The 25542-nt window shown below is 42.9% G+C and overlaps 1 protein-coding gene across 7 annotated transcripts in view; it reads right to left on the reverse strand.

Annotated features, from left to right (window-relative positions):
• The window catches only part of MID1 (midline 1), a 569906-nt gene that overhangs the window by 42558 nt on the left and 501806 nt on the right, over positions 1-25542 (reverse strand). For all 7 annotated transcript variants that reach the window (XM_044391873.3, XM_048213242.2, XM_048213241.2 and 4 more), the window contains 2 exons: positions 23625-23720; positions 789-896 (listed from right to left, as the gene is read on the reverse strand). In XM_044391873.3, coding sequence (XP_044247808.1) covers positions 789-896; positions 23625-23720 — 204 coding nt within the window. The remainder of the gene's footprint in view (positions 1-788; positions 897-23624; positions 23721-25542) is intronic.

Consider the following 25542-nt stretch of genomic DNA (forward strand, 5'->3'; position numbering starts at 1 on the left):
TGGAACCTCTGTGTACCACTTAATGGTTGCTAATTTAATTATACATATTTCATTAAAGCACGGTTATGAGTAGTAATAAAGAACTTCATGAATTTATTGGATCTTGAATGAATGTTTCTATTTTTAAAATATTTACAAAATTACCTTTTGAGGGTGGCAAAGAAATGAGTAAAATAAAATGGATCCCAAGTAGTTCAATAATAACCATAGGAATTTTAAAGATACAAACATTAGAAAAGAATTACTATTAATATATCCCCAAAGGGATATATGATATAGTGAAACTATAGTAGTTTTGCCACCATGACATTATATCTGTCTGAATTCGCTCGAGGGCATGGGAAAATACTTTGCAATTTCTATATAAAGTCTGACTCGCTGAAACATTTATTTAATACTGTGCTAATTGCCAGGATATAGCGATAAATATGAAATGAACTCCTGCTCTGTGGAACCCACCTTCTCATAGAGAAGAAAGATGAAAACAATGGCTATAATAGACCAGAGCTCCATGCTGCCCCCTGGAGTTCAGTAATGGAGGAGAGGTAATGTAATGTAATCCTTTTATTACAGATGTGCATAGGAGATGGTGATAATACAAAGAAAGGGGTGGAGAAGAAAATGGCCAACCAGGGGCCTTTGAGCTCCGTCTCAAAGACAAGAGGAGATTACGGAAAATACAGAAAAGGGGGGGGGGTATTCGATATTTCCTAAGCTATTGAAGGGCATGGGAATATGATGTTTTCTCCAGGTAGGGAATATGAAATCGTCTACCCTAGAAATCATACCTTCCCTTCTTTGATCTTGGTTCCAATAATCTGTCGTCTCTGCTGAATGATCTCAATGAGAAGATCACACTCCTCCATCAATTTGGCTTCTTGACGTGATGCATTGACCTACAGGATAGATAGAAGAGTAAGCGTTTATATGGCCTTTGTTTTCAGTTACATGCTCTTTAATGTCGACTACTATGTTTCTGGTAATCACTAAAAAAGATATTTTAAATGTTAACTCTTCTTCCAGTTATACAGAGATGGAAAATATAGGACTTACATGTCCGCTCCCTATCTTGCACCCTTGGAGAACACTATTATCATTGGCAGCAGTCTTTTCTACTAAGCCATAACTTGCCCTTCCTTAAGGAAGAATCTTCCCAACATATATGTAGCTATTACCAATTAGTTGGAAATTGACACTTGAAATATATTTGTGACTCCTGCTTTTATATCTTGAAAGAAAGTGTAATTTTGGCCTATTAAAAAAAAGTGAGTTAAAAAAATAATATTATTCCTTTATGGAGACAAGATTACTATCGATGTCCATTGAACAAATTTTCCAAAAGCAAGGTAGCAAGATTTTATCACATTTACTTAACTTTTCTTTTAAATACAGACATTGACTTTGTATTTCATCACTATGAAAACATCAAAAAAGAAAAAGAATGGTTGACCATTTTATTAATCTTAGGACATAATTTAAAATTTTACTTCTGGTATACTTCCGAAAGACCGAGGTTCTAAAATGAACACATGCCATTCTCCAGGAAAGGTAGATGATTCTAGAATGGCTTGTATTTGAAGTTTTTAAGACTCATTATATGCAAGGGAGGGTGACAATTAGCTCATTCTTGGCAACTGGGCTTGGGAAATACTCTGCACATGTTATTTCCTCCACCTCATGACAATTCCCAAATGCTTATTCGCAAACAGAGACCCAAAAATCACAGCTGTGGGAAATGGAGAGAGCATGCATGAGTTTTATGATTTTAACACAGCACAGAAGTTGCAGTGTTACAGAGAATGACAATAGCATCATTGATTACTCTAGCATATCTCAGGGAGGAGACATGGCCCAGTCATTAAGCCCTTTTGATTTGAGATACTTCATTTAACTGCAGTAATTCCATTCTCTCTGAATGACATAGACTGGAAGTAGGGTCAGAAGTTCAGGATAAAAATCCACTGATGGCTGCTCAGAGAAATCATGTCCTGTTTCCAGCGGCCAAGATTCCTTGAGTTTTATTCCTGATCTTGATAAGACACAGCAGAGAGACTACTCAAGACATCTTATTGAGAAGATGATGGTCACTGGCCATCTGCAGCAAACCGCAAGATCAGGTCCTATGTCAGGTTAGCACACAGACGTGTTTGCTAAGTGTTTAATGAACAAAAAAATTCATAAGATGCATTGATGGGCAAGTACAGAATGTGGAACTCAGGCTAATATTTCAAGGAAGTTCATCACCGGGCTCAATTTCTCTTACCTTTACTTTCATGTTGTCATTTCTAGTTCCCCTTGAGGATTCCCAAATAAACTTAGCTATCTGTGGACATATTTACTTGAAAGGCCACTACTCACAAGAAATTTCTTGTCTTTCCCTTTGAGTTCAAAGGGAACTAAGTTTAATAACTGACCACAACCGAGCTGTGAGAAGGATGGAATCATATAGAAACCAGGGGCACATTACGATGGAGAAAGTGAAACTTCTGGAAATTGGCACCTGACACTTGAAAAGTATCTTCTAGAATGAGCCCTAAGAGCGAAATTGTACTTGAGCATACAATCAAGGTAAATCTAATAGGACGTAAGATCCATGAGGGCAGGGATCTTTGGCTGTTGTATGAAATAAGGCAACTCTCCCAAGTCTTTTCATTTTCTTGGTGACGCCGTTGTTTTTTTTTTTTTTTAAGTTTTTATTTATTTAAGTAATCTCTACACCCCACATGGGGCTCGAACTCACAACCCCAAGATCGAGAGTTGCATGCTCTTCCAACTGAGCCAGCCAGGCACCTCTTGATGATGCCCTTATTAGCACGAAAGTTTTTAATTTTGATAGAGTCCAATTTACCTATTTTTCTATTGTTGTTTGTGCTTTTGGTGTCATAGCTAAGCAACCTAATCCAAGGTCATGGAGATTCACACGTCTGCGTTCCTCTAGAAGTTTTATCTCTTACCTTTGGGTCTTTGAGCCATTTTGAGTTAAGTTTTGTGCGTGTGGTGCAAAGTAGGGTCCAGCTGTGTCTTTTTACTTATGGATAGCCGGTTGCCTAAGCACCATTTATGGAAGACACAACTCTTTCCTTCATTGAAGTGTCTTAGCACTTGCATCGAAAATCAATTGAACGTATCACGAAGTCCTCAGGTTTCAATGTTGTTGCTAACATATTCTGTGCTGAATGATATTCTGGCTTTGAGTAAACCTGACCCAACCCCACCAGGAGTTCTAGAGTAGGTGCCAGGAAATGTGGTGTGGAGTACCAGCTCTACTCACTTGCAGGAGGATGAGGTTGGGAAAATATCCATTTCTAAGTTCTCCTATTTTGTAAAATGAGGTGAATAATATCTGCTGTCTCAGCCATGTGGGTTATTGTGGGTAAATACGTGAAATAGTATATGAGGAATTAGTAACACTATGACGTCATAGACAAATCTGAGGTGGTATTGTCTGTATTGAGAAGTAGTTTTGTTAATAGACTACGATTTAGTTTGGGATCCATTTCACTCCGAGGATCACTGGGATTTGGGTTACTCTATGGTAGGAAGAGTGTCCCAGTTGCCATCATAACATGGGGTTCCATTTAATCCCAATCCTGACCATTTGAGATTTATGATGGATAGATTTGTTTTACAAAAAAAGTAGACCGAAATCTACTTTGTTGAGCCAAATATGTTTTGAGAAAGCTGATACCACAACCACCATGGTCCCAAAATATAAATTCCCAGAAATTTGGAAACATGATCTGTTCATTTTCGGCCAAGTATTTTCCTTAGATCTTTCAAAAAACACAGAATTGACTTTCCTTTGAAATCAGGAAAGTTGAATCTCTTCTTACACTTTGATGAAGCTTCCAAATTTTTGGTAACTCTAGCATTCTTAAATTCCAAAAGGTACAATAAAATAAGTTGAATGCTATCCTATATTTCTAAAATTCTTCCACTACAAAGAAGTTTTCCACAGTTTTGCTGTTTTATATGTCACTTAAAAGAAGCTAATGGTTTGACTGGACTTCACTTCTTCTATGGGCTATTCAACCAAATGAGTGAAGGGCTTATCGGCTGCTTGCAGTGTGTTCAGGTGTTTCTAGTTCCCAGGTTTGCTCTGGAAGCGGGCAGCTCCTGGTCATGATTTCAGCTTTCAACTTCAGATTCAGATCTTTTGATTCAGAATCACTAAGGCTAATGGAAGTGCTTTGAGTAGAGCCAATCTAAGGATGAAAGAAACAGCCCCCAAACCTTCTTTCATAGACCTCTACTTCCACCTTCTTCGTCCCTAACCTAAAGGCAACAGTGGGGTGGGCATAATTAGGAATGATGGCCAGTGGTAGGCGACTACTGGATCCCACCTCTGGACCGCACTGGAAAAAGGGCACTTATCCTTCAGTACTCTTGACGTTGCAGGACAAAATAGAGCTTAAAATTAGGTCTCTTCCCATTGCAGGCTTCTCACTGCTAGCTTTTTTTCTCATCTCAATTATACTCACATGTAAATGTCACCTCGGCCCCTCATGACAAGAAACTCAGTTACTTGACCTCATCTGTGTTCTGGCCTCACCCATGTGCTCGGCACGCAACCTCTCTACATCTGGAGTTAAAACTTCCTTCTCATCCTGAAACGCATCATCCCCCCCCCCCATCATTGTTTCTAGTCCTTGGTACTGACTTCATCTCTTTGCAAAATACTCTAAAGTAATTCTTCTCAAGCTAGACCCAATCTCAATTCTGGCAGAATTTCTTTCTTCTTTCAGGTGAATGATCCTATTTTTTAGGCCCTGATGCCTTATCTGACTGTAAGTGACACAGCCAATGTCATACGCGCTCAGGTCTACTCTTAGGAACTGCTTGCAGCCGTCACTGTGAAAGACCTACATACAACTATTGATTCATTCATCGATCTATTCATTTATTCATTCGAATAATAGCAACTGGGTTCCCAGTGTGTCTCAGACAGCATTCCAAGTGCTGGGCAGGCAGGGCGTCCAAGACAGACAAAGTTCCCACTATCACAGAGTTTACATATAAGCATAGGGGAACAGGCTGAACAAGTCAAGAAACAAAAATTTTGGATCATGACAAGTGCCTAGAGGAAATTAAACAGGGTAATGTGACTGAACATGGCTGAGCGTTGGGTCCATTTCATGGGACAGACAAGAATTCTCTGACAAGTCTCTGGAGGAATGAATAGGAACCAGCTAAAAGACATGGACAAGGTATTTGCTGGCACTCCCAACTCCGCTTTTAATGGGGACCCCCACACAAATTCTACAGTCTAGCTTCATTATTTACAGATTCCATATTCGCGATGTGCATACTCACTCCAACTTAAAAATTAATTTGTAACCCCAAATCAATACTTGTGGCCTTTTTGTGTTTGTTTCAGACATGCCCAGAGCACAAAAAACACATGAGTCACCCTACTAGCTGAGGTCTGAAGCAGGACACGCTCAGCCTTCTTGCTTCAGCTCTTCTATAATCCAAGGATGGAGACAATAGGGACAGTGCAGTGTGGTCCAAGAAGCTCTGGCTCTCGGGCCAGCTGGACGGGTTTCGAGTCCCAATTCTGGCTCCTGTGAGTGCGTCAGCCTCAGGCAAGTCACTTAGCACTCTGGAACCTCCTTTCCTCTTTCATAAAACAAAGACAATAGAATCTACCAGGAGGACTGGCTTTCGAGATTTAAGATTATATAATCTGGGTGAAGGGTGTATGTGTGTGTATGTGTGGCTATTTCCCCGAAGAGCAATGGTTCCATTTTGGCCAATTCAGTGTTGCCGGCAACTTTATAGAACGTAACTACCGCAAATGACGAGAATCGATGTATTTACCTATTATCTAGTGTGTCCATAATGGTCCCAAGTATTTGGGGAGCAGGAAAGGTAGAATGAGAAGGGAAGTTACATAGGACACAGAAGAACAGCCTGGCTTGTAGAGCTGGGGCCCCACTCTGCCCTAGTCCTACAGTAGTTTCGCTTCTTCTCATTGACAGACTATGACCATCTCATCCTTTACAGCCTAATGAAAGAGAAATGAGAAAGTCAAACAATGAAGTGAGCGTAGAAGGCCAACACTCCTGTCTTGTCCTCCTAGCGCTGAGATCTCATTCAGCGCTGACGTCAGATACCAACAGTCGGGGCGGTCCCGTGGGAGTCACCGCTGGGCTCACGGTCTATCTGCCTTTGCTAGAAGTGCGGTCACACGTCCTCATTCCCCGGCGTTGTTAATGATAACATAAACGGGTTAGCTGTTTTCTCTAGAGCACTTGGTTAGCAACGCCCAGTAAAAAGTTCCCCGTGTTAAGTTTTATGGTATAATAGTGTCACGGCATTTCACAGGAGGGGCGGGGGGAAGCGGACAATTTCTTATTTTGTTCTTGTCATATATGTATAAATATTCAAAGGATTTAATTACCTACACACTAAAAATTGGACTACGTGTCTGCAAAATGTTCTTTAGCAGTCTGTAAACAGTTTCTAAGTATCTCTAAAAACTTGCTCTTTTAATTTGACTTGTATTCAACTGCAAAATGAGATGTTTAGTGCGAAGTATAAACATCATTAGATTTCAGACACATGTGGCCTTAACATCTTTAGAAATATTCTATGAAACTCTTAGAAGGCGACGTCAACGGGGAAAAGTTACCCGGCCACTTCTCACGGGTGCCATTGGACTAATATGCATTTTAGAAATCCTCATTTTCTCATTTTAAGATGCTTCGTTGAAATGCGCTAGCCATCTCTAGATTTTGAGAACAGAACCTTTTAATTCCTCTCATGAGAAGGATATGCTGACTTGAGAGATTACCTTCTATTCATACACAGATGCAAACAGCGGAGTAAGTTTCAGAGAGGATAAGGCTGATGTGTCGGAAAAAGGAAATTTTATTTCAGGGTGTGGAGGAAGGAGGGATGCTGGTGTTACCCAATCCCAGAGGCCACCATTCACATTGAATTCCATGAGAATGGTGCCCCCCGCCCCCCGGCCTGCGCAGCCCAGGAGACTGCCCCTACCACACGGGCCCACCATTAGCGCACTCTTGAAATTGTTCTATCAAACTGCGACCCCTTTGGTCGAAGATTCTAAATCTTGCTATCCTTAAAATCACTGCTGATGAGATTGGGGGTTTAAAAGACAAATGTCTACTTTACAAATTTGCCTAGAATTGGTCCTCATGGCAAAAGCAAAGCTGTACCGTGATTCAGATTAAGGTGATCCTGAGAAAGGTTAAAACTCTTCTTTGTTTTATGTTATGTTGATGTGTTATTGGTTAAACTCAACAGCGTTTTTCTCTGTTACTAAGAATACGTGATTCTGAGTCTGCATCCAAATTTAAAGGCGTTAGTGTTATTATTATGTCTTAGTAACACCATTATTTCATACTGTTATAGGCTATAACATCTATAACAATCCCATCTCACTCCAAAAGAAAAACATTGGAGGAGTTCATTCCAATCTGCCCGGGGCCGGAGCAACGGAAACACAACGGAGCTGCAGATAAGCTGATAATTTGGCCAGGAAGATGAGGGTACAGGGAAAGCCTGTATGCAGGTGGGCTCCGTGCCCCGCCTTGGACTGCTGACCAGGTGCGAAGAGAAATATGAGGATCTGAGGGTGCTCTGGGTTTTATTGCCAAAGGCAGCTGTGATGAACATTCCAGACCCTGGGGCAGAAGTTAGACAGAGCTGCCAGAAGGAACAATGAAAGCAACTCTAGCACTTGAGTTTGTATATAAAACTGAGCCAAAAAGAATTGAGTAAGAGCAGACTGTATTACTGTAATTCATCTAATATGTTTATATGTAATCTTCACCCTAAAACTCTCTCACACCGGAGTCAAATATTTGTGGACCTAGCTCAAGTAGATGAGAGAGAGGAGTGGCCAAGTTCCCAGGGTCCCTGTCTTTGGGGGAGAAACTGGAGTACAGGACCATATTTTTTAATATTTTATACATTCACTTAAAGTTGAACACTTTTGACTGAAACTTTTGAAAGCCAAAGAGACAGGCTTTTCAGAAAAATAAAAAACAGAATCCCTTCATAAAGTGCTTTTGGTGAGAAGGTAAAGTAGTGACGGTGTGGATTGAAGCTACACAGAATCCAGCCTTCACCGCGGAGTGACGTGAGGGAAAATGCTTTGGCCCAGAGGAGGCCAATTCTGCGCGCTGATGAACTCTCCACACGGATTCTGCTCTGTTTTTGCTATGGGATCGAAAAATAGCTCCCAGGAACCTCACAATAAGTCCTCTTTTCTTGAGGTTTCTAAGATTATGAAGGCTGAATGTTGGATAAGGAAGTGTGATGCCATTAAAAATGGCAGCCTGCTGTGGTAAGCTGGCAATAAAAGTCTTCTTATAAGTGAAACACAACTGTGATGAGACGATAAAACTGTCCAGTGAGAGTACCACTGCTAATGCCTGAGACTCTGAAGCTTCACACAAAGGCATTTCCCCCCCAGGAGGAGCACACACAACACGTCCATTGAAGACATTGTTGACGTTGTTGTGAATTTTTCAATAAAGCAAAATCGTCAGACAAGGTGAAATGATTTAGAGTGAACAAGGGCTAGAGGAGGTGGCAGTTCAGAACTCGAGGTCCTGAGGAAATCTTCCTGGGGCTGAATGCCAGGTCGTCCTTACCTCCTAGTAGTATGTTCTTGGGCATTTGCTGAAACTCTCCATTTCTCGAGTTCCTCTTACCTGGTAGATCAGGTGCTCTCCCAGGGAGCACTGGCAATGCGTGGAGAAATTCTAGGTTGTCACAAGGGGGGGCGGGGGTCACGCCCTGTATCTAGTGGGTGGAGGCCAGAGATGCTACCCAGCAAACATCCAGCAATGCTCAGAACAGCCCCCGCCACAACAGAGAATGATCCAGCCCCCAATGTCACTAGTGCCAAGGCAGAGAAACCCGGGCGTAGCTTGTGGTGAGAGCTAAATGATTCAGTACATGAAAAACCACTGAGAAATGTTTGGCACATAGTAACTACTCAATAAATGATAACCATTACTATTGATAAGAAACTCTTTTCATCTGGAATGTCTACATAGGACCAATACTACAAGTTCTAGGACCGGTCAGCCTGTGCTGACTACCCGATGGACTTAACAGCATGAATCGAAATTTGTTTCCATCTATATCTTTCACCAAAACAACGGCTTTGGAAGCTATAACGTGAACACTAACTCCAGAATTTTTGGAGTTATTTTCAGATCCCAAATGCATTCTCTAAAGGCTCCTTCCTGATGCAAAGGGGTGGGGGAGGGTGGGGACAGAGGAGAGTCTTCCAAGACGTACAGCAGGAGTTGGGAGACTTTGCTGCAAAGGCCTAGAAAGTAAATGTTATGGCTTTGCAGACCACACGGTCTCTGTCGGTCTCTGTCGTGGCTACCCAACACCGCTGTTGTAGTAGGAGAGCGGCCACTGACAAGACGGAATTAAACGGGTGTGGCTGTGTTCCAATAAAACTTTATTTAGGAAAACAGGTGACGAGTCAGATTTGGCCCAAGGGTCATAGTCTGCCAACCTCTCGCACAGAGGAAAAGATCACAGACATCATAATCAGAGCTGCGGGTATGGAAAATGTGTCGAATCTGTGTGAGAATGTCTCCTCACTTGCATACTTCGAATGAAAATATCTGTAAACTCTCAGGCACGTAGCAGGTGCTTGATAAATATCAGTTTTCTCCTGTCGGGGCATGAAGAGTTGCGATTACTGATTCACAGGCTGTCAATTTGAAAATGAAACTGTGCTAGCAGTGTGCTTTTTACTCCCCCCCTGACTGACGTCCTGCCGGCGTCTGTGGCAGTTAGAACAGCGCTGCTCTTCCCGTGCAGTCTTCCTCAGAGCACACTCGACTGACTCCAACCTCACGTTCTTGGCATTCCCACTACAGACTTTTCTTTTTGTGTTAAATGGTAACTCTGCTCGAAGCAGTTCCAAAAGAAGCAGCAGAATGGAAGGTGTTGCTCATAATTCATTCAAAAACAATAAACTCCTCCCTTCCTTTCTCTTGTTAATTACACACTTTATAAAACAAATATTCCACACCCTTCCGTTTGGGCTGGGCATGCAGAATGAAAAAAAAAATCTATTAACCTGTCACGGGCGCTTGTGTCTATCAAGTCTTTTTCATAAAGTTTCTGAAAAGTGCTACTTTCTTTTAAGTAATTTTCAACGAATGTATTTGGCAAAAATCACACTGTGGTCAGAAGCTAAAAAATAATCTGCAGAAGGGGATGGAAAATTGAGTGCTGGGGAGGACAGAGGTGATCCATCTCAGGGAAGGGAAGTCATTTCTAATGGAAAGAGGAAGCTTCTACCCCATGACCTTACATTACTCATCTTACGTGTCATTTCTCATTAAGTGGCATCCTTTTTAGTTGTTGTGCCGTGATTCCTGAATAGCGGTGGCCTGGAAAAATACAAGGTTGAACTCCTATTCGGGCTTGAGGTACTCAGGGATAGATGTCATCCGCTCTCTTGCAAAGCTACGGAGAAGGAGGATCGGGTCCCTGCTCTTCAGTGGGCCTTACAGTGAGTGAAATATCCTCCCTTGTATCACCAGTAAGCCTTGCGCTTCCAAATGCAACTGGAAAATGTTAAGCTTCGGTCTGTCTTCCTGATGCATCCACAAGTTAACATCTATGATGCCTTACCTGGTTGTCATCACTCTAGGAAGCCAGCAGAAGCTGGTAGACTGATTTATAAAAATCTTTGATGCCTGGTGTTTAATATTCACATTTATTCAAAGAATGTGAAAGAGAGGAGAGTTTAGGGGTATTGAACATGTGAACTGGGGGCACGAGGGAAACAGGGACGGGCACTATCATTCCAATTTAGAGGAGGCCTGCGGTTCTCTCTCCAGGAAGCAGGGCAGGAGACTGGGGTGGGAGTACAAGTCATTGCCAGGGAACACCAGTAGGGGGTGGGGAGGTGAGACGGGGAAAGCTATAAAGCCAGGAGAGCATGCCTTACCTAGAGCACGGTGGGCAGCTGGAGATTAATCCCGTTGGGTGACTTTGGGAAACTGCGCAGAACAGTCCAGTTGATGGGAAGGAAGTGCAGTATGTACCTAATATCGCCCATCCGTGGCCGGCCGAAGGCTATTGGGGGTGGTTGGGCAGTTCTCCTCTGGAATTAACAGGTGGGTACCCTGGGTGGAGGAGACCCCAGGCAGAGTCTTAGCAGCTTCCAAAGGGAAGGAAGCTCTCAGGCCAGGGGACATAGGACTGGTGAGTGCTCAAGGGTGTGGCACTGACCATTACAGACCGAAGCACCTACGGTAGAAGGGACTACAATCGGGACATTTTTTAAGAAGAGCTCTAGAGGATGTTAGGGGGCACCCGTGTCACACCCGTCCAGCTTATGCTATAGCCTCGACGACTTCTGACTAACTGCGGGGCTCAACAGAGTTTGCATCTGACAGTGCTTTCTATCCTGACCTTGGTCGTTTTTTACTTCGGGCCACAATCTACCCACAAAGGTTCATTCACAACTGACCATAAATGGGTCTACATCTGAGCAACGGCAGGCAAAGTTGCCTGGAACAGAAAATGCATGCAATCTAGTGAGTCAGACTAAAAAATATGTATTTCTTTTATCTAGAGACCCCTAGATTTTCCATCATTCCAACTCATTGGGAAATGAATGTCTTTCTGAAACAATGGCTTTCCAGTTTTAAGCCTCAATAGGCACAGTTTTCTAGAGTAAAATCGAATCTTAAAATACTTAACTGAGGGATTACACGAAGAAGATGCCTCTCTCTCTCTCTCTCCATTATCAGAAAGGTCAACTATATCTCTATATACAAACCTGACAGATGTTGCCTTCTCACCTCCTAACTGGGAAACAGAATGCTCTGTTTACATTTGTCAGGATCAGGGGTTGCTGGGGAGGCGGCATCCTGCCAGGTAATGGAAACACTGCTTGCTTTAATTTTACTACCAAGAACAAAGCCTTCTTATTGTTTATTAGAACCCTTAAAGGCGGGCCTCATGGGCATAGTTCTAATTTTTTCGAGACCACAAACAAGAGGAATTCTTTAAGGCCATTTCATGAAAAACAGAAGGAAAAAATACTTTATTCTGCAAAAATTAATGCAATCCTTTGTTTAAGTAGCCAGAGCCTGACTCAGGTTAGCCTTGCATGTGTTCTCTTTACGCGGGCGTCTGCTGCCATCATTAGTCTAGGCACCCATGTTTCGAGAAGCTTGGATTGAGGCTACGTCACAGATGACGAAAGAAATCACCTTCCTTTGGGATATCATCTCTTTGGCAGCATTATTTTCAGATGCCAAGCTAAAGGAAGAAACATTTTGCACCAGAACTAAACATGCCAACACTCCCCTTGCAAACTCTGTGTATAAAATGAGGGACCGCACGGGTCTCGATGCGGTGTTAATGATGCTTCTTCCAGCAAACTAAACTTTCCATGCAGTCCCCACTTCTGCTGCAAGGTTTACTTCCCTCTTCACTTCAAGCATAGGCATATCCAGAGATGTCTGCAACGGCCTTAGTGGCTGAGGAATGTACGTGAGGGGGAATGAGGACACGCCTGTCTCTCCGGAAGGAGGGTGTTAGCGGTGTACGGTGATAACACGGAAGCACTCTATGGACTTGCTGAGTGCCCACAGTGTGCAAAGCACCACACTAGGACCCGGCACAAACTCTGCCCTCCAAAGACAGTGACTTCATTAGAGAACAGCTAGCAAACATGCCAACTGCACACACAATTGACTGCTAAACCATGGGCTGAGAAGTTCTAGAGCTGTGTGGTCCAACATGGCAGCTACTAACCCCCTGTAGTTTGGGGGCACTTGAGATGTGACTAGTCTGAATTGAGCTGTGCTGTGAATATGAAACACATATATGAATCATTTTTGTGTTGGTTACATGTTGAAATGATAATGTTTTGAATATATCAGGTAAAATAAAATGTACTGGTCAAATTGATTTTATCTCTTTGTCTCCACTTGAAAAAAATGTGGTTACTTGGAGATCTCAAACTACATACACGGCTCCCATTATATTTCAATCGGATGGTGTGATTCTAGAGGGTTTCAGAAATGGGGCAATTGGTATGTGTGAATAGCTGGCGAAGGTCTGCTCTGGAATATGGAAGTGGGACTGGTCTTTGAAGATCAGAATGAGCAAGAAGGGAGTTGGGACCCCAGGGGTGAGGAAGATGAGAAAGGCACCAGAGCAGGGGAAAAGCAGAGCCTGTCTGTGGGGAGGTAAAAACATACATTTCAACGATACGTAGGGTGCGGTGAGCACGTATCTGGAATTGGTTATCTGGGAGCGGACAGAGAAGCACCAAAGCCAGGTATAGCTTACTGCCCCTCGCAAAAAAGCTACATTGAGGTCAACTGCAGAGAGCTGACTATGGCCCCTCTCACACAGAGCTCAGCTAAGGCAAAGAGGTGAATCTGGAGACTTAACTTTGGGGAGGGGATCTTTTCTTGACCTTCTTCTAATTGACTCCCCTTGTATCCTTGACCTTGTTGGTCTGCACCATCTCTCTTTGAAGCTATCCACGCTTGGGGCGCCTGGGGGGCGCAGTCAGTTAAGAGTCTGACTCTTGGGGCGCCTGGGGGTGCAGTCGTTAAGCGGCTGCCTTCGGCTCAGGGTGTGATCCCGGCGTTGTGGGATCGAGCCCCACATCAGGCTCTTCCGCTATGAGCCTGCTTCTTCCTCTCCCACTCCCCCTGCTTGTGTTCCCTCTCTCGCTGGCTGTCTCTATCTCTCAAATAAATAAGTAAAATCTTAAAAAAAAAAAAAAGAGTCTGACTCTTGGATTTTGGCTCAGGTCATGATCTCAGGGTTGTGAGATCGAGCCCCACATTGGGCTCCATGTTGGGCATGAAGCTTGCTTAAGATTCTCTCTCTCCCTCTACTCTGCCCACCGCCCCCCTCCACCCCAGGCCCTGCGCGCTCTCTTTAAAAAAAAAAGAAAAAGAAAAAGAAAAAGAAATGAAGCTATCCATGCTTACTTGCTCTTCTAAGGTTTTCTTCTGAAACGGTGGTGGTGGTGCTAGTGCAAGTTACGAGGGTGGTAGGAGGGAGACTGAAGAGCACCATCACTGTACAAGCCAGGCTTTGCCAAAAGGACAGGGAAAAGAGAATCTAACCTGATCTGGAAGAGAAAAGGAAAGACCACAGAATTCAAATGTCTGTCAGTTGCTGATTTTGAGGTATGGCGGGGTGTGTGTGTGTGTGTGTGTGTGTGTGTGTGTGTGTGTGTTTGGAGATCAAGAGAGTCTGATATTGAAAATGCCACCTCATAAGCCATCTTCAGACTTGTGCTGACTGCCAACCTCCATGTGTGAAAGTGTTCAAAAATGCTTCCCCAGGGGCGCCTGGGTAGCGCAGTCGTTAAGCGTCTGCCTTCGGCTCAGGGCGTGATCCCAGCGTTCTGGGATCGAGCCCCACGTCAGGCTCCTCTGCTGGGAGCCTGCTTCTTCCTCTCCCACTCCCCCTGCTGTGTTCCCTCTCTCGCTGGCTGTCTCTCTGTCAAATAAATAAATAAAAAATCTTTTAAAAAAATGTTTCCCCAAACTTGATTCAAATGGCTATCTGCTTATTTTGTCTTTTATAAACCAGAACAGATAGAAAGGGTATCCCAGAAAATCAAAAGGAAAGAGAGATTTACAACAAGGGGATGGGGAAGGCCCACCGTGACCTCCCTTAAGGGCTCAGCAATGACCCAATGGACAGTTCTCTCATCCTTGACTTCCCTCTGCCAGCCCCATCCTCTTAGCCCTCTTCAGGTGACATAGCCCTTGTGCTGGAAAGAGCTCCCAGGGTGCATCACCCATCCTGCTACTGCCGCCAGGAATTATGGCTGCTGAGATCGGCCATCATATGAACCCTGTCCTGCGTATGGTCTTCTCAAGAAGGGTCCCTTTTCTGCCCTTCAGGATGAGAATTTATCTGACGCGCTGATCTACGCAAATGCATTCACTAGTGACAGAGGGAGGACAGAAGGAGGCAGCTGGTCTTTCTAGGAGGGTCCTGTTTTCTCATCAACAGCCATGCGCTGTGTGCTAACCGCAGGAGATGCTAGGAAAAGAAAGATACTGTCTTGCTTCCTGAGGAGTCTAACCAACTACGAGAGGGAATTAACCATGCACTTAAAGACCATGAGGATATTTGCCCAAGGACTGTATCTGTATCAACAAACCACTATGCAGTTTTCCTTAAGCTTTTAGATTCAGGTTATGAATCTCATTATTCTATTCATAAATCCAAGAAATTTTATAAAGCCAAGAATAATCACTCTCAGGGGGGTCCTGAATCAAAGTTTAACAAACTCAATGTGAGCAGACGTAACTCCATTAAACAATCAATGCCATATATAAATTAGTTGGTTAAATTCCTGCACACATTTTTTTTAATTGAGGTAAATTAACCTACAGGAAAATGCATAAATCTTAAGGTACAAGTCAGGGGATTTTGATAAGCAACATAAGCAATAGCTTAATCAAGATATAAAAATAACTCCATCACCCCGGGAGCCCCTCTTCCAGTCTATTCTCACTCCCATGGGTAACCACTGTTCTGAATTTTATCGCCAAATTCCCGTAACATTTTAAATTGCGTTTATAAATGTAACATATTCAACTTACTTTATAAGCACTTTAAATGCCTAACAGGGTAAAATTAAAACCCTAACAAGGTAAACCTTCTCACATCCTTAAGTAGCTCTTAGAAATCTAATAAACGAAATGTACAAATGTAGTGAAACTCAAGTTGTCCTTAACATTCCAACATTGGTTTGAAACAAACTACTTTACACTTTTTAACTTAAAAATCACAGGTCTAAAATAAATCACGTGTTTCAGATTGGAATCTCAAAGCTAACCTGTCAAATTTCTGTAATATGCCATTTTCTCTTAAATGCTACAAACCCTTAAAATACAAACATATGTTTTAGTTCCAAATTGTAATACAAGATATTGATTCTATAGATATGGTTTAGGTCTTCATCTTTCCACAGACTTCTCAAACTTCCTGGGGAGGAGGAAAAAAAGAACTTTCTTTCCTGATCATCTCAAAGAAGTTGAGGTTACCAGGTCAGGGATTCATGGTTAAAGATTTGAGAATAATCTCACCAGACCTGGAGGCCCACTGGTTCCACTGGCACCACAGAGGGATACTCACTGGGGCCCTTGTTATGGCGAGTTGGACAGGATTTCCAATGCCCCAGCAGATGGGATCGTTTCTCGCCATGAGAACTCCCCTAGGAATCTAAGCTTTTAATCATCTCTTTCAACTCTATCACCTGGTTTGGGTAGCTGACGTTCAGTAACCACTTCCGGTTGCCCTATTATTTGATTTGACTCAATCCCCCCCCCCCTTTTTTTTACTGGCTGATTCTTATTATGTCTGCCTACAAGTCACACTACCATGGTCATCTGAATGACATTTACCTCAGAACACCATTGGGATAATTAAATCAGAAAGTGATGGTAGGAGCTGGCTAAGTGGTCGGTTTTGTTTTTGGATACATCTGCATAAGTCCTGCCACTTTTCCCTTCCCCACACCACAGGCACACGTTGCTGTGGACCTGTAAGACTTGATTCAGTAATCACCTCCTAACATGTGCAAGGACCAACAAGGCGCCATCTTTCCAACCGATGTAAACAGATGGAAGGCTTTCTTGGACTTATCACAGCCCCAAACCGAGCTTGCCTGGTCAGAGAATTAGGCTACTAGGATGGTTTTCATCACCTCATATATATAAACCTGATGTTCTATCTAGTGAAAATACTTTTAAAAGCATAGTAAAGGCTCTATCATAAATTCCCAGGCTGGGAAGTTACCTCACTTGGTTGTAAAAATCTTTATTTGTGTCGCTCCTCACTGAAAGCTTTTTACATTCAGTGGTAGCCTTAGGCTTTTTAAATAGCTGAATTTAAAATTTCAAATTTCTGTTTCAAACAAAAATAATCAATGCTACAATTGTGCTCTTGTTAACGAACACTTTATATGCATGACTCAATTACTTTGCTGGAGAATTTCAAAATTAGAACAGAGCTCTTCAGTTTTCCCTGTAACATTTAGCAATTAAAAATAGAAATGAATCAAATGAAGGTAGATGATGTGTCCCGTTTCCCTCACACTCTGTAATTATCTTATATACAGAGATAATTTCAGTTTGATTACCATAAAAAGCAATTTTACATTCATTTGTTGAAAAAATAATTTAAACTAGATATTAAGACCCAGAAACAAAAGAGTCTAGTTCACAAAATGATGGACTGCTGGTTGCATCAGGCTCATCTCTGAACGGCGTGCGCGGGCGCAATAATGACACTCAATCTTCTACCTGACGGTCACCTTCACATCTGGGATGGTTCCCCTCGCACCTCTGACTCTCTCAGCTGGATCCGTCCAACTTCCCGCTATCCCGTGTGCTAACTACAATGGGCATTTGTTTACATCTGTCATTACCCATTCTTACTATTCTTTCTATCATGCCAGAAGCATCCCTACTGCTCTAGTCAAGCGTCTAAATATTTCAAGGCAAGGAGGCTGTGTGTGGAATAGTGTAGGGGAGACATGATGAAGAATCCCTCTATTACGGGGAGAAACCACATTAAGATACATGCCTTCTCTCTTTTTCCCACTGCTCATCCACTGGGCCCCCAACTAAGGCCAATTATTTCACATTTACGTATTAGCCTTGGAGATCTGCATTACTAAATTCAAATATGTCCAAGGAATGATCTTCAGGGGGGCGGACATGGGCTCACACCCCACTCGAAGCCACCCGGGGGGATTCTGAATATGACGCAACAGTTCACCCCATCCAAACTGGAAAGAATAGCAGATGAGGAGAGGTTTGGATCAAGGTTTTAAAACTCTTTCAAAGCTGAAACTTGGGAATGTTATTCTGAGAGTAATAGCAAACTGACCAAGCCTTATAGTCATTCATTCCGAAGACTCATCTCTTATTCCAAAATAAGAGAAGACTGGAACACTTTCTACTGATCTCTTCTCACTATTCCTCATGAATATACCTAGGAAGGTAACAGGATCCAATGCTTCTGAATCATGTTTTTTTTAAGGCAGGAGCATTGAATCTAGGGGAAGACATTCAAGTATGTGTCATATACCACTTTAATAAACAATTACATTTACTCTCCCCGGAGAAAAGTTAAGTTTGTTTCATCAGCGTCAATTTTAGCAAACTTGGTGGAGTAAACTGGATACAGAGCCATTATACACACGCAGTAGTCAATCTTCTCCGGAGAGAATGGAGTTCAGTGCAGCCCAAGAGTTCTCGTCTGTCCTGGAATCGTAAGACTTGAACTTAGGAGAGCAGCCTTTACCACAGTGGCTCAGAATCCAGTTTTTGAATGCCACCATATTTGTACTATCACATTATCATCATTCCAGAGCCGTCTACATGGAGACCCCATGGATGACTGTGGGTTGCCTGGCATATTTCAATGAGGCTGGAATCTGACTCTAATCATACCTTGAGAGCATTCTCCCAAGGGCTCAGATGGGGTGGGAATCGAACCCTTATCTGCAGGTGACAATAGATTATGACTTTGAACATTCGAGTTGGCCCCCAGCACAACATACGTCATCCAAGATCAGACACCTGTCCACAAGACACAAACAGCGCACTCGCTGTTCAGACGCTGGTCTTTATCCAATGGCTGTCGATGAAGCAATTGCCAAGGTTTTCCATAAAGAGAGAAAGAACACTTTGGTGTAAACTGCATAATAAAATAATATGAACTTAAAACTTCATCTTTCTTTTTAACCCAGTGGTTCCCCCCCCGCCCCCTTATTTCAAAGCTTACAATTGAATGCTTTTAGGATGCGGTGAATGACTGCAAAAGTCTTTTATGGACCCCTATCTGTTTTCCCAAATCAATTTTTTTTTTTTACCATTTCTTACAAGCTACTGTAACATATCACCCTCCTCCCTCTCAATTTATGGAGCCCAATATCTGAGCAAAAATTGAATTAAATGGCACTTAGTTCACCCCCAAGAAGCTTGCCACTTCACGTGTCACCTAGCAGCGGAAGAACGCAGAGAAAGCCAGCAAGAGAGCAAAGTTTCCACTAAAATCAGAGAAAAAGATAATTTAACAACTTAGTGAGAAAAACAATGGCAAAAGGATTTTTTTTTTTTAAGTCATTATAGGGCACTTGGGTGGCTCAGTCTGTTAGGCGTCTGCCTTCAGCTCAGGTCGTGATCCCAGGGTTCTGGGATCCCTGCTCAGTGGGGAGTCTACTTCTCCCTCTCCTTCTGCCCCCCCCCACTCGTGCTTGCTCTCTCTCTCCCAAATAAATAAACAAAATCTTTAAAATAAAATGAAAAGTAATTACAAACAAGGCAAGATAAGCCAAAGAGGCTAATGCCAGGACTTAGGCGGGATGCTGGCTTGGTGAATACCCTTCTCAGATGAGCTTGGGCAAGGGTGGTGAGGTCAGATGAGCCTTTATTTTCTCCTAGCTGCTCTGGCAATTAATTAGTCACCCTTCGCCGGTTTTTCTTTACCATCTCTCTGTGTATTTAGTCACTGGTCACCTGTAATTCCCCAAATGAACATCTCCTTTGTGTCCAGGTGTTGAAGGCCCCATGAAAGAACTTGATTCTCAGAATGTATGGAGAATTTGATACAGACCAGTATTTGCTTAGCCAACAAACTAGGCCCTCTGATTTTTAAAATAAAACAGGGAGGAGGAGGATGTGATGAAGAGAAACAGCCCATATTTGACCCGGAACTGGTAAGTTCGGTGGCTGACCCAAACTTTGATCACTTCTCAGAGGCTTGTCCCACACCGCATAGATAACTAATGCTAAATTCATCCCGAGGGGGTTCTCTACTGTCCTTCTCTCCTGAAGATAACAAAACCCAGTGGCCAAAAACCCACTCGTTTCTAGAATCCCAGCCACCACATTCCACACACATTTCTTGGGAGTCTACCTGATACAGCTCTTTCAATGCCTGCCCCTCCTGAGTCCTGAACTGCCTTGGCCGTCATTCCCTCCGTCCACTAGCTTGAAAAAGATCTGGTACTTACTATCAAAAAGCCATTTCATTTGCTTACCCTCGCTGTAAAAACAAGTTACGAAAACAATGGGGATGGGGGGAGACCTTCAAACTCTTTTCATTCTCAAGAAAAGCAGAAGTGAATCCCAGGAAGGAGGTGTGGACTTATAAGGATGTGGCATTTCCTCAGGATTTGGTGGGAATTCATTGATTTGATTTACAACAATTGAGAGTCGCCTCTGTGCTTGGAGTTTTTCGCTCCAGCTGGCATGGGGATTATTTTCCCTTGGAATGCTCAGCCCCGAATACAAGGACACCTTCAGGAAGAGGAAAAGGAAGAAATACAGTCTCGGAACCTCGGATGTGAACCAGGAAATTCTTGTCCACTGCCCTGATTTAAAAGTGCCTAACGAATTCCACTAGCTTTTTGGAGTTTACTAGCGTGCTGTGAGGTTCTCCCCGGGACGCGCGCTCAGTGCATTTTGCGCTAAGATATCCGTAGTAGTTTTCCATTAGCCAAAAATAGGATATCCTTTACTGAAGAGAATAGGGATGCCGGTTGTAACTGCGAAAGTTCCCCAGGTCTTTGTGCTCCTCGAACCCTCACTAAACTTTCAGGACCAAATAAAGTTTAGAGAATGATGCGATTATTAAAGCCCACCTCGCTCTCATCTCGTAAAAGCCGGTTCCGTCTGATACCCCTCACACACCTTCTGTTTCCACAGAACGAACTACTTGCTTTGTGTACACACCCTCTTTATTTTTCTATGTCCATGCCTTGGTCTGCCCTGCAAGTACTGCCTGTCCTGTCCCTCCATATGCCCAAGTGTCACCGACCCCTGGAAGGCGGGCTCAGATGGGGCGCTGCCTCCCCCAGCTCCCAGCTGGAAGAAATGTCTTGCTTCTTGGAAATTCCAAGTACTGAGTCCATCCCTCTCTTACAGGCATTAGTTTTCTATTTTGTGCCGAGGTTATTCTTTGGTCTTGGGCAGGATGGTAAGCTCCCTATGGGCCGGTCCCCTGGCGCCTAGTACAGGGCGGTGCACACACAGCCGACGCTCCCTACACGTGAGCGGAGTGAACAAGCTAGGTCACACCGGAACGAACCGAAGTGACTGGCCAGAGGCTAAAATGGACGCCCTTGCCTAGAAATTTCTGTGCGGTGAACACAACTCATGGATCAACGGGCATCAGGACAGAAGAGCAGAAAGTCACGTTAAACTAAACTATCCAAAACCGGAAAACAAGGCAAAAAGAAGACTGTGAGTCCTTTCGGGGTCGTATTAGGTCGTACTAGTGCATAACCCACACGGCAGCCTAAGGAAGGGTCGTGTAACTCTGCAGGCTGGCAGGTCCCAGAGTTCAGCTTTCTATTTACTCCTGATCCAGCCTTAGTCTCTGCAAAGTTAAACATTAACTTAGAGAAAACTGATGCTATACAACTCATTTTGCCCAAACGTCATGACTTTCCTGCCCTTTGGGTCACGAAGCAGTTTTGCATCTAACTCAGCTACCTGACCCTAGCGCCCTTCTCCCCGTGCGGCCCCCTGCGCCCGAGGTGTGCGGACATCGGCTTCTGCTCTGCTCCTTTTGGCCAGCTTTACCGCCTTGGGGGCTCCTTCATCAATGTCTTAGATAAATCTTCAACAGACTCACTGGATTACTGTACGAGAACCGGATGCTCAATTTTTTGAAAAATTACACTCTGAGAATATGAATAATTATGAATAAGGGACACATCATAAAATAGCAAAAAAAAAAATAGGTACTTCCAGTATCGTTTTTCTACTCGTAATTAATTTTATTTTTTATCTAGAATAAATTTCGCAAATACCAAATTTATTCACCGACAAGGATTCCTTTCCATTCCTAAGGCTTTATATAGGAACAAAGTGAAAGGAATGCGTACCCTTTACTCCTTGTAAATAACTTCCAACGGCATGTACAATCGATTCAGTAATAGCTTTATTTAAAAAGCCTCTATCACAACTAAATATCTAATCTTTTGGAATAAAAATCAAATCTGCTGGTGAATTTCTATCTATCATTTGAAATTACTGAACATTATAGAAAGTAATTTTCCATGTTAAAACGAATAGCATTTTGTAAATTCAAGCCATACTAATACTGCATTGGGAGCAAGACAGTTGTTCTGAAATTACTACGGGCCATAATAGAAACCAGACACTAAATGCTTTAAGAAGTAACTAGCTGAAATTGAATGAAATAATCACCCAATCCATAAAGCCTTTGTAAGATTTCCCCATAAAACACAGGTAATTTTTTTTTTTACTGAAGAGAAATTATTCTTTCTTATTGTCCTAAACATCAGATGCCATCACATCATAAAAATAAAATATAGCACAGGGATCATTCCATTTTGTTCATCCATTTATTCCTATAACACACATTCACTGTGCCCTACAATAATGAAAACATTATGCTTGCTCACTGTTATTTACCATGTTGTTTAATCAACAAGGCTCAAAATGGTCCCTAGAGAGACCCTTGCCAAAAGCAAATCCATTCTTTTTTTTTTTAAAGATTTTATTTATTTATTTATTTATTTGAGAGGGAGAGAGAGAGAGTGCGCACGCGCACGAGTTGGGAAGGGGCAGAGGGAGAAGGAGAAGCTGAGTGCAGAGCCCGATGCAGGGCTTGATCCCACCAGCCTGAGATCACGACCTGAGCCGAAATCAAGAGTCAGATATTCAACCGAATGTGCCACCCAAGCACCCCAAAAGCGAATCCATTCTAAGCAGAGGGTTAGAAAGATCTGGCTTCTGCAATTTGTCCTTGGTGTCACTGCTGCCTACGTACTCTTGACTTAATGCCAACAGGTGGTCGATTTCATGGAAACGTATCTGACAACGAAGATGCACGTAACGTACATCTGCAGTGCGTTGAATTGTGCCCCCCTAAGGTTATGTCCAAGTCCTCTCTCCCAGTATCTGCAAATATGACCTGGTTTGGAAACAGGGTCTTTGCATATATAATTGAGTTAAAGTGAATTCACCCCAGGGTTCAGATGGCCCCAATCCAATGACTGGTGTGCCTGCAAGACACGGAGACACACAGGGAGACGGCCATGGGACCACAGAAGCAGAGGTGAGAGTGCTGCAGCTAGAAGCCAAGGAACACCAAGAACTGCCTGGAACTACTAGAAGGTGGGGAGAGGCATGAAACTGTCCTCTCCTAGAGCCTTCAGACGGAGCAAGGATTGATTTCAAACTTCTGACCTCCAGAACTATGAGAGGATACATTTCTACCATCTTATGCCATCCGAGTTCATGGTGATTTGTTACAGTAGCCCCTGGAAACTAATACAACAGCTTTTATATAGTGCTTTTGTGGATGCTCTTTGTAAAGGCGACGGAAATCTACAATATTAGGAATGCCAAGTAGGGAGAGCTGTCATGGCGGCAGTGGGGGTGCGACAAAGCAGTGCATGGGGGAGAGTCTCCGAGAGTCGAGTTCTTTCCAATTCTGTCCATATTTGGCCTCTGCAAAAGATCTAATTTTAAAAAGATCTCCATCTTACAAATGTAAAGGTGAGGAGGGTATAAAACCGTGGGCTGGCAGTTTTCATATGAAACACAGCATGCAGAGACACTCACCTCCACATGCTGACAGGTTTGGATGAGTTTAGCCAGAAGGGTCTCCAGCTCCGTGTTCCTCTTGATAAGGCTGGTGAGGTTACTCTCTAGGTTTTGCTGTTCAAAAAGAGAAGACAAATATTATTCTGCATCCTGAAAATATTATGCTGTATCCTGAAGTATTATATACCTTTAATAACAAAATTACTCATACTCAGGAAAATCTGATCTCTTTTGCAGAAACCTCAATGAAATCTATGCAGCTTTAAGCATTTATAGATTTTTTTTAAAGATTTTACTTATTTATTTGAGAGAGAGAGAGAAAGAGAGCGTCCAAGCAGGCAGAGGGGCAAATGAAGAGGGAGAAACAGACTCACTGCTGAGCAGGGAGCCCGACGCAGGCCTCGATCCCAGAACCCTGGAATCAGGACTTGAGCCGAAGGCAGATGCTTAACTGACTGAGCCACCCAGGCGCCCCGCATTTATAGATTTAAACTTGACTTTGAGGAGCTGCATTTAAAAGAACCTTTAAAAAAGTTTCAAATTTCATTCTTTCTTTCCTCCTTGTACAAACCCGGGCACATTTACCTAAATAATTAGCTATAGGTCGTGAACTACGGAGAAAGGAGGTAATTGGATTTCTAGTTCTTTACCTGAATCAGAAATGGCAATAATATAAGGAGTATATTCCCACAGCAAATCAACTCTTATTGGAATTTTAGGATTTACCATCTTACGGGCAGGCTGAGGTCAGTCCCTCAGAGGAAGGTTCGAGTTAATCCGGCTATTGCTGACATTATGGCTACTTACAGGCATTTATAAGGTATAAGAAGTCCTCATCATACACATTTACTCACTCATAGTACATTTTATTGTACATGCTTCTATTCTTTGTCTATCAACCTATCAATGCCAGATTAAATTTCCTTGAATGCCACATTTTCCACATCACTATCCTCCTTATAAATCTAGACTTATTCCCTATTTGTTTGGAACATCAAATTTAAAGTTCCCTGCAATGACTATTAAATCTAATTTTCAACCACAATAACCCGCTTTGTATTCTGTATGCTCTTCATTTTTTTTTAAGATTTTATTTATTTATTTGACAGAGAGACAGCCAGCAAGAGAGGGAACACAAGCAGGAGGAGTGGGAGAGGAAGAAGCAGGCTCACAGCAGAAGAGCCCGATGCGCGGCTCGATCCCAGAATGCCGGGATCATGCCCTGAGCCGAAGGCAGATGCTTAACAACTGCGCCACCCAGGCGCCCCCTGTATGCTCTTCATTTATGCCATTCATTCATTTATCCATTCACACAAGTATTTATTAAGCTTCTACTAAATGTCACACTCCAAAAGATACCGGGGAAACACAAAGAAAAACTCCTACTCCCTGTCTACAAGGAGACGGCCATGCCCCTGCGGGACAGGTGCTGTGAACGAGTCAAGGGGCAAAGTCAGGGCTGCCCGGGGAAGGGTTCCTGGAGGACACATTCTGTCCACTGAGGCTGGAAGGATGGGCATGGAGTTTTTGGTGAACAAGAATGGGAATTTCTTGGGAAGATGGGATGGAGGTAGAGGTGGCCACGGGCGGGGGACAGAACGATGTCATGGACCAAGATTGGGGCAAAGGATTAGGGTGACTCTGTGTTTTAATGGTTAGACAATTCCACAAATACAGTGAAAAGATGGAAAGGAAGGAAATTTCATGGAAAAGAAAATAGATCGAGGATTTGTAATGCTATCTTCGAAAAAGGATTTGAAAAGAGTATGGGGGGCATTTTGAAAATCAATAATTTCATAAAGGTGATAATAGTTCACTATGCCGTGAGATTAATTTCTGAAAGCATTTACTCTTTCTACTTTGCAAAATGTTAGATTTAGAAAGGTATATTCAGGAAAAGAGTCACTTTTATTTAATGCTTAAAATGCATACATCA

Source organism: Ursus arctos, chromosome X (genome assembly GCF_023065955.2).
Source record: "Ursus arctos isolate Adak ecotype North America chromosome X, UrsArc2.0, whole genome shotgun sequence".
Classification (NCBI taxonomy): domain Eukaryota; kingdom Metazoa; phylum Chordata; class Mammalia; order Carnivora; family Ursidae; genus Ursus; species Ursus arctos.